General features: G+C 34.5%; 1 protein-coding gene and 1 non-coding gene across 3 annotated transcripts; one reads left to right on the top strand and one right to left on the bottom strand.

Moving 5' to 3' along the window:
• TRNAT-UGU lies at positions 1 to 72 on the top strand. Its single transcript has one exon. It is a non-coding gene; the product is annotated as a tRNA-Thr (tRNA).
• A 779-nt stretch (positions 73 to 851) lies between these two features.
• On the bottom strand, positions 852 to 8,007 carry LOC114367930 (FIP1[III]-like protein). 2 transcript variants are annotated; one of them, XM_028325195.1, is made up of 9 exons: positions 7,530 to 8,007; positions 6,975 to 7,183; positions 6,623 to 6,749; positions 6,303 to 6,368; positions 6,128 to 6,199; positions 5,641 to 5,739; positions 5,366 to 5,559; positions 3,176 to 4,847; positions 852 to 1,654 (listed from the first exon to the last, which is right to left on the bottom strand). In XM_028325195.1, the coding sequence occupies exons 1-9, from the start codon at positions 7,857 to 7,859 to the stop codon at positions 1,127 to 1,129; spliced, it is 3,297 nt and encodes a 1,098-aa protein (XP_028180996.1). In that variant the 5' UTR covers positions 7,860 to 8,007; the 3' UTR covers positions 852 to 1,126. The 2 variants fall into 2 exon arrangements, with proteins under 2 accessions (XP_028180996.1, XP_028180997.1); XM_028325196.1 differs by having other exon boundaries at positions 7,539 to 8,006.
• Between the last annotated feature and the right edge of the window lie 2,431 nt (positions 8,008 to 10,438).

Below are 10,438 nucleotides of genomic sequence, written 5' to 3'. Positions count from 1 at the left end.
GCCCCTATAGCTCAGTGGTAGAGCGTCAGTCTTGTAAACTGAAGGTCTGTAGTTCGATCCTGCATGGGGGCAATCTCCTTTTAATATATCCTCTGTTAATCTTTTTGTACTTCAAGTAGCTATGTACTTTTTTTAAGTGACCACTTGGAAGAGAGGATAATGTTTAAGGACAATACAAATTGGTGGTTTATTCACATAAATATGTTTATCTCTTTTTTTTTTTTACTGCGTCATCTCTATTTTTTTATTATCATATATTGGATCATCTCTGTTTTTGTTCCAGTAAAAAAATGTGTAGAATCCTTATTATGTTCAAGTCTTGTATTTTAGATCCTTCCAAGTGATTTATAAATATTTCTTGAAAATAAATAATTTCTACCAATGTTAATTTATAAATAAGTGAGAATAAACCCTTTCAGTTTCATAGATTAAAATAAAATCCGTGATAATATAATGCAAGATTACTAAAGTTTCTTGTAGTAATTGATAGTAAATATATTGTTGAGGAAAATTAAATAAGAGTTTAATCACAATGCATTATCAGTATAAAAATATTTATATTGTCAATAAGCAATTAGAAATTACTGTTGGTATAATTTATTTGTTTTATAAATTGGTATTTTTATCATTTTCATTGTAAGCTTTTAATGTAAAAATATTTTACTTTTATAGACGTTAGGTTTGACAACTGATTCTCAACCCTTTTTTTTTTAGCTTCCTATTGTTTTGTTCCGGTTTTTACATGCATCTAGTATTTTTCGTGCATATTTTAATACCAATCCCAAATCTACCACCGGAAATATATTTCTGTACCTAATAAGTTGTAAGAATAGCAAGCCAACTCTACTATGTGATTTGATGTTGCCTGAGCTAGAGGCATCCAAAAATCGATTTGATTATTCATATATGTCAGGGTTATTTACAGTCCTCGAAATATAGAGCTTTCAATAAATCTGCCAAAACTGTTGAGCCAATTAGGCTTTATTCCAAGTCAAAAGAAAACGACATCTATAATCTCAATTTTGCCAAGGGCAAAATATAGTTTCTACCAAGGTGGATTAACCAAGTTCCGCCATGGCACTTGTCCTTTATGGAATCTGAAAGAAGCTCTAGCCATCAATAAAAGCTAATTACCAACCCAACGCCTCTTTCGAGCTGGTCTATGTTGCTTCATTTCACCTTTATCTACAATGGAATCATCGTTGAGCTTCAAACTCTCTTCTGCTTCTTTTTTCATTGTCATGGGTTGCTTAAAGCGCTCCCTACGTTTCTCCATCTTGGCTAATGAATCAAGAATCCTTTGACTGTCGTAACCACCAATACATTGCTCAGAACTATTTTCATTTTGTGACATTCTCTTCTTGTTCACACCATCAGTCACTGCTGGACCTTCAGAAGCCTCCTCCATGTATGGTTCTTCTGCTACAAACTGACCTTCCTCGATTTCTGAGCTTTCTTTCTGCGCTTGATCTTGAAGGTCCTGCACCCATTTCTTACTTTCCTGGTTGCTCTTGTGTTTTGGGGTGTCAAATTTGCTGGCATTTTTATTAGATTCATCAAAACCCACTGCAGCTCTCCTCCGCTTCTTAGCAATCCTCTGGTTGGCATTTTCAAGCCTGCCATTGCACAAGACTCTGGAACTTCTCACTTGAGACTGTTAATAGTCAAACCAAAAACCAGGAAAATATCAATACATCTAACAAATAAGAAACACCAATGCTGAAATATGCAGAATATAGCACCAAATAAATAATAGTGAGGTGTGACAAATGTGAGCCACGGGAGTGTCAAATATAAACATAGAAACTAACAGAATGATCATTAGTAAGTAAGCATTATAGTGAAAAACATGGTAAAGGTATTAGATGCCTTTCAAGCTTTATTATGAGCTCAATATGAAAAAAATGTACCATACAAAAAGTTATGAATCTGCTAAATCATCCATTAAATACAAATCAAATTGGGTACTACACTTAGTATCTGGACAAATCTAATATTGAGAAATACAACTATAAGTATGAATGACACTGAAACTATCAAAAGTCATATCAGATCAAGATAATCTAAGCATGAAAATGAGACTTATAAAATATCGAATTTGGTAGAGTGGCCAATGTCTTTTTATCACAAAATCAACACAATAAAACAACTTCGTGCTGCCAATAATCAACTTTGGAAATCATTTTAAAGAACTAAAACTTCATTTGAAGAAAAGCCCACAGAACAAAAGCCAGAAACCAGTTATAAAGTATACAAACCTTAAACATATAATAGGCTTATAGGCAGATGGGAGCATTTAGCAGAGAAAGGTAAATACCTGAAAAGACACCCTTATCGTCCAAAAACACAGCATTTATACATAAAAACCAATGCAGGCTTTTGAAAGTGATAAAACATTACAACTATTTTGCAGATCCATGCATTAATAATAGAATTGAATATACAAAGCAATTTTGACAAGTTAGGAAGAAGAGATAGTCTTGTCCAATTCTCTCCCCAGCCTGCTTATAAAAGTAATTAAAGGCTAAACAGCATACTATGCCCATCAAGATCTAAGGATAAGTTATAGTTTACCAATAATATATATCATACCTAATTGAATAAGAAATTCAAAAAAAAAAAGATGTGTGATATCCAATCAATTAAAATTCTAAACAAAATAAGTGCATTCATTATCTCAGGCCAAGAGATTTACAGATGTGGCCATGATAAGGAATGATGGAGGAACATGGCAGAAGGCCGAAATTCAGCCATATAAACGCGCCATTGTGCCTTATGGCACCACCATGGCCACTATTTAACAACACTGCTGACTATTAATGTAGCATACAATATTACTAAACAAATGAGAATAATGTTGCGACTTCAAGAAACTGCACAGATTTATTTCATACACTTGACCAGGAATTCTCTAGAATTTTCCATTTTAGCTTGATATTGATGTTGAAACTCAACATCAATACAATCTGAAATCGGTCCAAACTTAAAATCATTTTTAAAACAAATAAAAGTTGAGAACGAAAAGATAAAACATAGTTAATATTTGGGAGAAAGGTAGTACAGCGGACATTATATGAATAACAGTTACCAAAAAGAAATAAAGTAAACAGATGTCAAATAACTCTTTCATAAAGACAAAAGTACATGTTCTTGACCATATTTTCCCCATCTTTACCTTTCCTTCCCCATGAATCAAGTCAACTGATTTCCTGCATCTCAGCAATGCCTGCCCACCCTTACTTCTGCACATAATCTTAGAGCTACCTTTAAAATATTTCTCACTATCTCGTATTGGCATGCTTAGCTGATGCCGCTGCAATGGCAAATCATCACTCTGAACCTTAGCAAACAGAGATGTTGCATGAGTTTCATGATGTCTATAAATAATTTCATCCTCTGTCCAGTTCAGGAACTTAGATGGGGACCTGTAAAACTGATACTTTTTTACAGGATAAATTGGGAAATCTTCATCTTCAGCAGTGTCAGTATAACCACACAACCAGTTACTGCCTCTGTTGTCCCTAGCATGCTTATCTCTCCCCAAACCCCCAAAGTTTCCATTTACTCTTTCCCCATATGCATAATTTTTCGCTGAATCTGTATAAGATTGTCTACGATACTTAAAACTTGAAGTCTGGCAATGTGTATATTTCTGACAATTATCTTCAACTTCCATTATCCCAGAACACAAGTTATTCAGAACTAAAGGGGGGCTATCATAATGTCTTCCCCTACAGACAGATCTTCTCCAATCTCTATCAATATGTGGAAACTGCTCTTCACGATAATTATCTAAAAATTCCAGTTCTCTCTCAGCAATAGTAGACATTCTATAGCTCTTGTTTAGAAACTTAAACTCGCATTCATCAAAATCATCAATGCAATTTCTGTCTATAAAATGGGATTTTCCATCCATTCTTTTCCTTTGAGTATACCTCTCTTCATCAGGAAAAGATGAATGTTTTGGAGGAAACTTCCTTGACTCCCTGTAGGAGCAAGGACTCAGGTTATCAGAAGAGTACTCACAACCAAGATGATACCAATCTCTCTCTCTGTCCTCACTATCTGCAAATCGAGGGCCTGGTTCAAAAAAATAATCCTCCACATCCCCATTTTTTCGGTCATGTCGGTTTGTATTCTCCCTTAAGCTTTCTTGATCTTCATGATAATATTTAGAGCGGCATGCAACCAACTCATCAACAACCTTTTCATCGCCATAATAGTAGGATTGTTTTGTTTCCCTATTACATGAAAGATCTCTTATTTTATGACTGCCAAAAACTTGCAGTCGGTCTTTATGTCTGCCATAATCAACTGGTCGGCGAGCCAACAGAGACAGATTCCTTGCACTGGACTTGAGGATGGAGACATCATTATCATTTTCAGTGTGCTTATTCATATCATAACTACTAGGTTCATATCCACCACTTCGGTGCCTCCATTCCTTTCTGAATTGACCTCTAGTTCTTGAATTATAAGCTGCACTTACTGCTTTTTTATTGATACTATTGTTCTTTGAATTCTTCCAACAAAGTGGCAAAGACTCCTTCATGTCAGTGACACAATTCAACGATTTCCTTTTTAAAGGGCTGAAACTTTTATCATTATCAACTTGTACACTGTTATCCATTGCCTCAGAATCGCTATCAGTATAGGAAGTCAGGCTATGCTCTTGATCTCCAAGAGACAATTCTGATTCAATCCAACATGGATAAGAACTACATGCGTCTATGCCACCACCTTCCTCTGCTTTTGTTTCTCCCTCTGGCACTTCTGCAGTATCTTCAGAATGTTGGTCTGCTTGATCCCGATGCTCATCTCCATCTACACCAGGAATCGGCCCGCTTCTGTGAAATGCAGAGTCCAGATATGAGTTGTGAAGTTGATAAAAGGTCTAATGTACTAAACCAAGAAGTGACTTTAAGAAAACCTTAAGCATTTTAACAATCACCTAATGTGTCAATGGGGGAAAACATGGTAGTCATTTACAAATTAAAAATAAAGAATCAATTTGAAACAAGGAATGCTGACAACTATACATAAGAAATGATTATCCTAGTATACGTTGTAGGATAAAGCTGCAGTTAAAGTACTAGTGTTATGTGGTATGCCTTTCATCCAATAAGATTTTACAGACAATCAACACAAGGTTGAGGATAGGGGTTTTCTATATTTGGCAAATCAAAAACCATTCACATATCTATATTACTTTATAGTTTCATCTTAAACTTGAATTCATCCATACTTCTAACATGGAGTATACAGAAATGCAAGCAAGCTTCAATGAAGTTCAAACAGATCTGTATTCAATAATCCACACAAGAAAATATACAGAAAGGAATCAGACAGATGCAGTGTATCTGACCTTCTATGAAGAGAAGAGTCCTCTGCTTTTTTCACATCTTCCAACTGATCTTCAGACAGCATTTCATTGAGCTCACCAGAAGAATTGAGAACACTTCTCTTATTGCCTGCCATAGATTCGCCTTCTAATGATGCATTCATTACAGTGCTATTGCCAGAACCAGAACAGTCATCAGAGGAGTCAAGCAGCTTGATCTGCCCAAAACCAATAATAATTACTGCAATGACATAAGCAGCTACAGCACAAAAATTGTTGTAAACAGAGTGAGTGCACACCTCTATAACATTAAAATCCCTATTACGTGGACGCCTTACATCTATGGATGGCTGTCGTTCAACCATGCTGTCCTCAACCTGAATTGCTCTGCCTTTTGGCTGAATTATCAAATATCAGTCATCAGTCAGTAACTCAGTATCAAAATCCAAGTTCATATTTACAAGCAACAGTTAAGATGATAACTTGAAGAAACTCACAAAATACCAAAAGCTTTAAAATTATAATAGGTGCTGAAATTATAAGGAAAAGATGGAAAAAAGGAAGAGAAGGGGGGCAGGGGAGCTCTGAACGTTACTCTTAATGTGTGAGAATGAGATGTGTTACAAAACATTAACTGGTCTGACTTATGCTAATAGCCTAGGTCAAGCACTAATTTAGTTCAATTAATTCAAATCCATCCCAATAATACTGTTAACAAAACATGACTCCCAACACATGAATAACCCAAATATTCTAACAAGAGCCAACAGCTGAATATCTGCGTACCAATCCACAATCTGATGAAGGAAAAAATGCATTTCCTGACACAACTTGATCAGTTTGCTCTCTCATGACTTCCTGAAATATTTATCCTGGTGAGCAAGATCAGACAAGAGAATTCACCACAATAACACAACATATTAGTTATTACTTAAGTATACAGATATATTATATTAAACACCTGATTCCAGTTTGCAGCGTCATCAACAGAAATACCAGTTTGCAAGGATGTTCGCCAAAGTTGCTCCTACAAACAGTGTAACACTCTTATCAGTTATGTTTCTCGTGTCTCTAATAAAAAACAAATGTCAATTATCTCACCATTAAACCACTAAACAGATAACCTAGTGGGTTATACCAACAACAGTGGCAGAAATTCCAGTACAGCTAGCTAGAGGAATGGATAAATAAATTATGCCAGCATCTAACCAGAGACACCAAAAGACAAGCATCACATAAAAGCTATAAAGTGAGATCTATTGGGCATAATAATATACCCACCAATGAAGAACAGTATAACTTCCAAGTGCTCTCATTAAAACCAAAGTTAAAGTAATCCGTTATGTCAACTCCAGGAACCTTCCATAGCTTCTCCGTTAATGTATCAGTGTTTACATCAAATATACCCCTGCAATAGAGGGCAGGAAATCACAATAGACAATAAGATTTACAAATTCTAGCCAGAATAATATAACATGTCCAAAATACCATGAATCATGATCATTGCCAATTTCAGTATGAGATACACGTGATCACACTGAACTCTGCAATGATATACCACTTATTCATGCCACATTTAGTTTATCAAAGAAACAAAAATTAACTGAGCTCTGTATGGACTGCATAGACTGACCAGTACCAAGGAAGAGCCGATCCATATCCACATTGAACAGCCATAGGATTTGCTGCAAGACACACTCGAGAGGAGCTCAAAGCAAGGTTCTGGATGCAGGCATCGCCATTCCTCCTCCCTTTGTTCAACGATGAAATGTAAGAAGCCATACCCATGGACGCATTGGCCTTCATATTATTCAAAATCGCCAATCCTCGACTCCTCCCAGTCTACATAAAGAAATCACAGTTCAACCTAATCAACACAACTTGAACAATTTAAACACTAAATACCCGTCTCAGTTGCATAATTAAAATCTAAACACTAAACAGAAAAATACATTGAACCATAAAAATAAAGCAAATAGGAAAATAACAAAAATATCACGCAATTTATAAACTGAATCTAACTTGTAATTTATTTTTGTTGAGACATTGCTTACTATTCATTACAGTATCCACAAACAATTGAAACAGCAATCCAATTCCACATCATCCAATAACTAACGAAACAAAACAAATTTCAAAAATAGAAACAAGTCAACAACTCAAAGAAAGTAAGAAGCAGCAGCAGCACCTTACTAACCTTAGGATGAAAAAATCTGGAACCATTGTTATCATCACCGTTGTCGCCATTGCCTTCGTCGCGAGCATCAGCTCCGACAGGAATATCCTCGTCATTCAGCACGATTTTCAGACCGTCGTCGTCGTCGCTGCTGTCACTCTCAGCAGCACAGTCATCATTCACTGTCTCGCTGTCCATATCCTTATCAAGATTCACAATGTTACTGTTTACATCAATTTCATCTTCTTCTTCTTCTTCTTCTTCTTCTTCGGGGATGGCATTGGGAACTTCAATGTCGACAGTGTAGAGTTCGCCGAAATCGTCATCGTCTAAACCTTCCATTTTCAGTTACTCACAGTCACATCGCAGCCACCTGGGAAAGAAGAATCCTAAAACCCCTAACTAATCTATAAATATCTCGTCAAAACAAAAACCCTTCCTTAACAAAACTGTATCTTTTGCCATAACCCTTGCACAATCTTAAACCCTAGCATGCGTATTTTAGAGCTTTGAAAAATTAAATAGAGTAAGAATTAATGAATTGTTAATGTAATATTATTTTGTGAATTATTCTTTTCTCAATTGGACATTTTTTCTTCTTTTTTTCCATTATAAATAAAAGAATCATAAAAGTTTATTGTTTTTCAATTTTCAAACTTAAATCCATATCACATAAATCATCCATTTTATTTTTTATTCAAACTTATTTAGTGATGGAGGTTACGATAAAAAAATGACAACAATAAATTTGTGATGATGTAGATAGTGATGGTGGTACAACTGTGACAATAACACATGGTGATGATGATCATTACGATAATAATGTAGTAATAATAAGAGTGATGATAATGGTGATAGTCATAATGATTATTAGGTTAAGATTATTATAGTCACTATGGTGATAATTATTGTTGATGTGGCAAGTGATGGTAGTTTAATAATAATGATGGTAGTGACTACAATGACTAATGATAATAATGGTCATAATGATAATTGTGATAATGAGAGTAACTAATTTGTAGTGATAGTGACAAAAATGATCATTAGAGCTATTGTGGTTGTTGTTGTGATGTTGGCGACAACTAGAGTTGAGTTAGATATGCATATAAACTCACTCGTTTAAGCATGCACATGTATAATTCCAACCCTCTCATTAAGCCCAAAATTTAAACGAACTTCATTTTTGGAAACCTCGAACCGTTTAACTTGTAGGCTAAACTAAACGAGTTGGCCCGCATTTACAAAATTAAAAAAAAAATAGAAAATAATTTTTAAAACAATATATGAAATTTGACCCATTTTGAAATCCTTTTAGAAACAATGGTCTAGAAACAAATATAAAAGTAACTAAAAAAGGAAATGATTGTAGGCTTACATTAGTTTTAAATTAAATCCATGACTGGATTAAATTAATATTAAAACATTATTCTAAGGAGAGTTACTTTCTTAATATTAAAAGTTAAGTATGTACAATGGTCTCAAAGCTTTAATAACATTAATTAGTTTTATGTCACTTTCTAAAACAATTTATATACAAAAATTTAACTCATATTCCTGAAACTTAGTTTTTTAAAATAAAATACAAAAACATAAAAATACCATGTGTGGGTTGTCCATAAAGCTCATGGTCAAGCTTGTTTCACCTACGTGTTAAATGGATTGAGCTAAAAAACCTCAATTTAAATGGACTCACAAAAGGCTATTGCTTGGGGTACCCAACATTTTTGCTAGGGCACCCAGCAAGTCAGATGAAAGGGCAAAAATACCCTTCACCCTTTCCTATAAAAACCAAATAGTGACTCATCCGTACGAGTTATTATTCACCTTTTTCTTTCTCTTCTCTCCTTCCTCCTTCCTCGAACCGTGACTGTGATCGTGCCGCTGTGATTGTGACTGTGCATTCTGCTGCTGCCGTCGTGACCATGACTGTGTTCTGTTGTTGCTACTTCTTCCTTCTTCTTCTCATTCGAGGTAAGTTATCCTTCTTCGTTTGTTGTTGATGTTTGTTTGTGGTTGTTACTGCTTGTTCTTTTTATTGATTGCATTTTTCTTAGTGTTTACTACGTTTGTCTTCTTCTTCATTGGCGTTTTCTTCGTCTTCATGTGTTTGTTCTACGAAAATAAGACATACATATTAACAATTTGTATGGTCTATATGGATTGTTGATCCATATAATCTATACGGATTGTCAATCCGTATAGTTTTTTTTTAAAAAAAAATTATTTTCTGTTAGATAAAAGTCATACGGATTGGCAATCCGTATGACTTTTTTTTTTAAAAAAAAATTCTGTCATACGAATCAGTAATTCGTATGGCTTATACGGATTGCTGATCCGTATGATTTATATAGATTGACAATTCGTATGAGTTTTTTTTATAAAAAAAATCATTTTTAAGAAAAAAATAAGAATGTCAAATATTATTCATTTTAGTTTGTTTATTATTGATTTTATGAATGATTTATTTATTATTCAGTTTATTTAAGAAATGTTAGTAGGATTATATTACAATATTATTTTGTCAAATATATTTCAAAATGTCATGCTCTCGTGCGTTGTCATCACGTTGGACCGACCTCAATGAGGAACTGGAACAACTTCTTGCGAATGTGCCTCGTAAGAATTAAAATATAGTTACTTGAATGTTAATTTTGTTTTGTGCTTGAATGCCTGTTAATTGCTTGATTATGTCAGAATTAACCATTGAAGAGCACATAGAGTGGAGGAAAATGACAAACATAATGCAGAATGTCGCGACTCCACCAAAGGCTTTTTTCCAGACTGTTCACGCTAAGGACCAGGTCATGTTCATTTTAATTTAATTAACATTTGATTTTTCTGTTATTTCGTGTAACTAACCAATCTTATTTTGTGATATGACATGTAGATTTTTGGTGAAGTTGGTAAGGTATATGCTATCA

The sequence above is a fragment of the Glycine soja genome, chromosome 9 (assembly GCF_004193775.1).
Source record: "Glycine soja cultivar W05 chromosome 9, ASM419377v2, whole genome shotgun sequence".
Taxonomy (NCBI): Eukaryota; Viridiplantae; Streptophyta; class Magnoliopsida; order Fabales; family Fabaceae; genus Glycine; species Glycine soja.
This window is presented reverse-complemented; position numbering and strand designations above follow the sequence as displayed.

Coding starts and splice junctions, on each gene's coding strand:
- LOC114367930 (XM_028325195.1), bottom strand. CDS start 7,859: ATGGAAGGTTTAGACGATGACGATTTCGGCGAACTCTACACTGTCGAC. Junction 7,184..7,529: donor TTCATCCTAAGGTTAGTAAG/GTGCTGCTGCTG, acceptor TTCTTTATGTAG/ACTGGGAGGAGTCGAGGATT. Junction 5,740..6,127: donor CTTCATCAGATTGTGGATTG/GTACGCAGATAT, acceptor TTGATAATTCAG/CCAAAAGGCAGAGCAATTCA.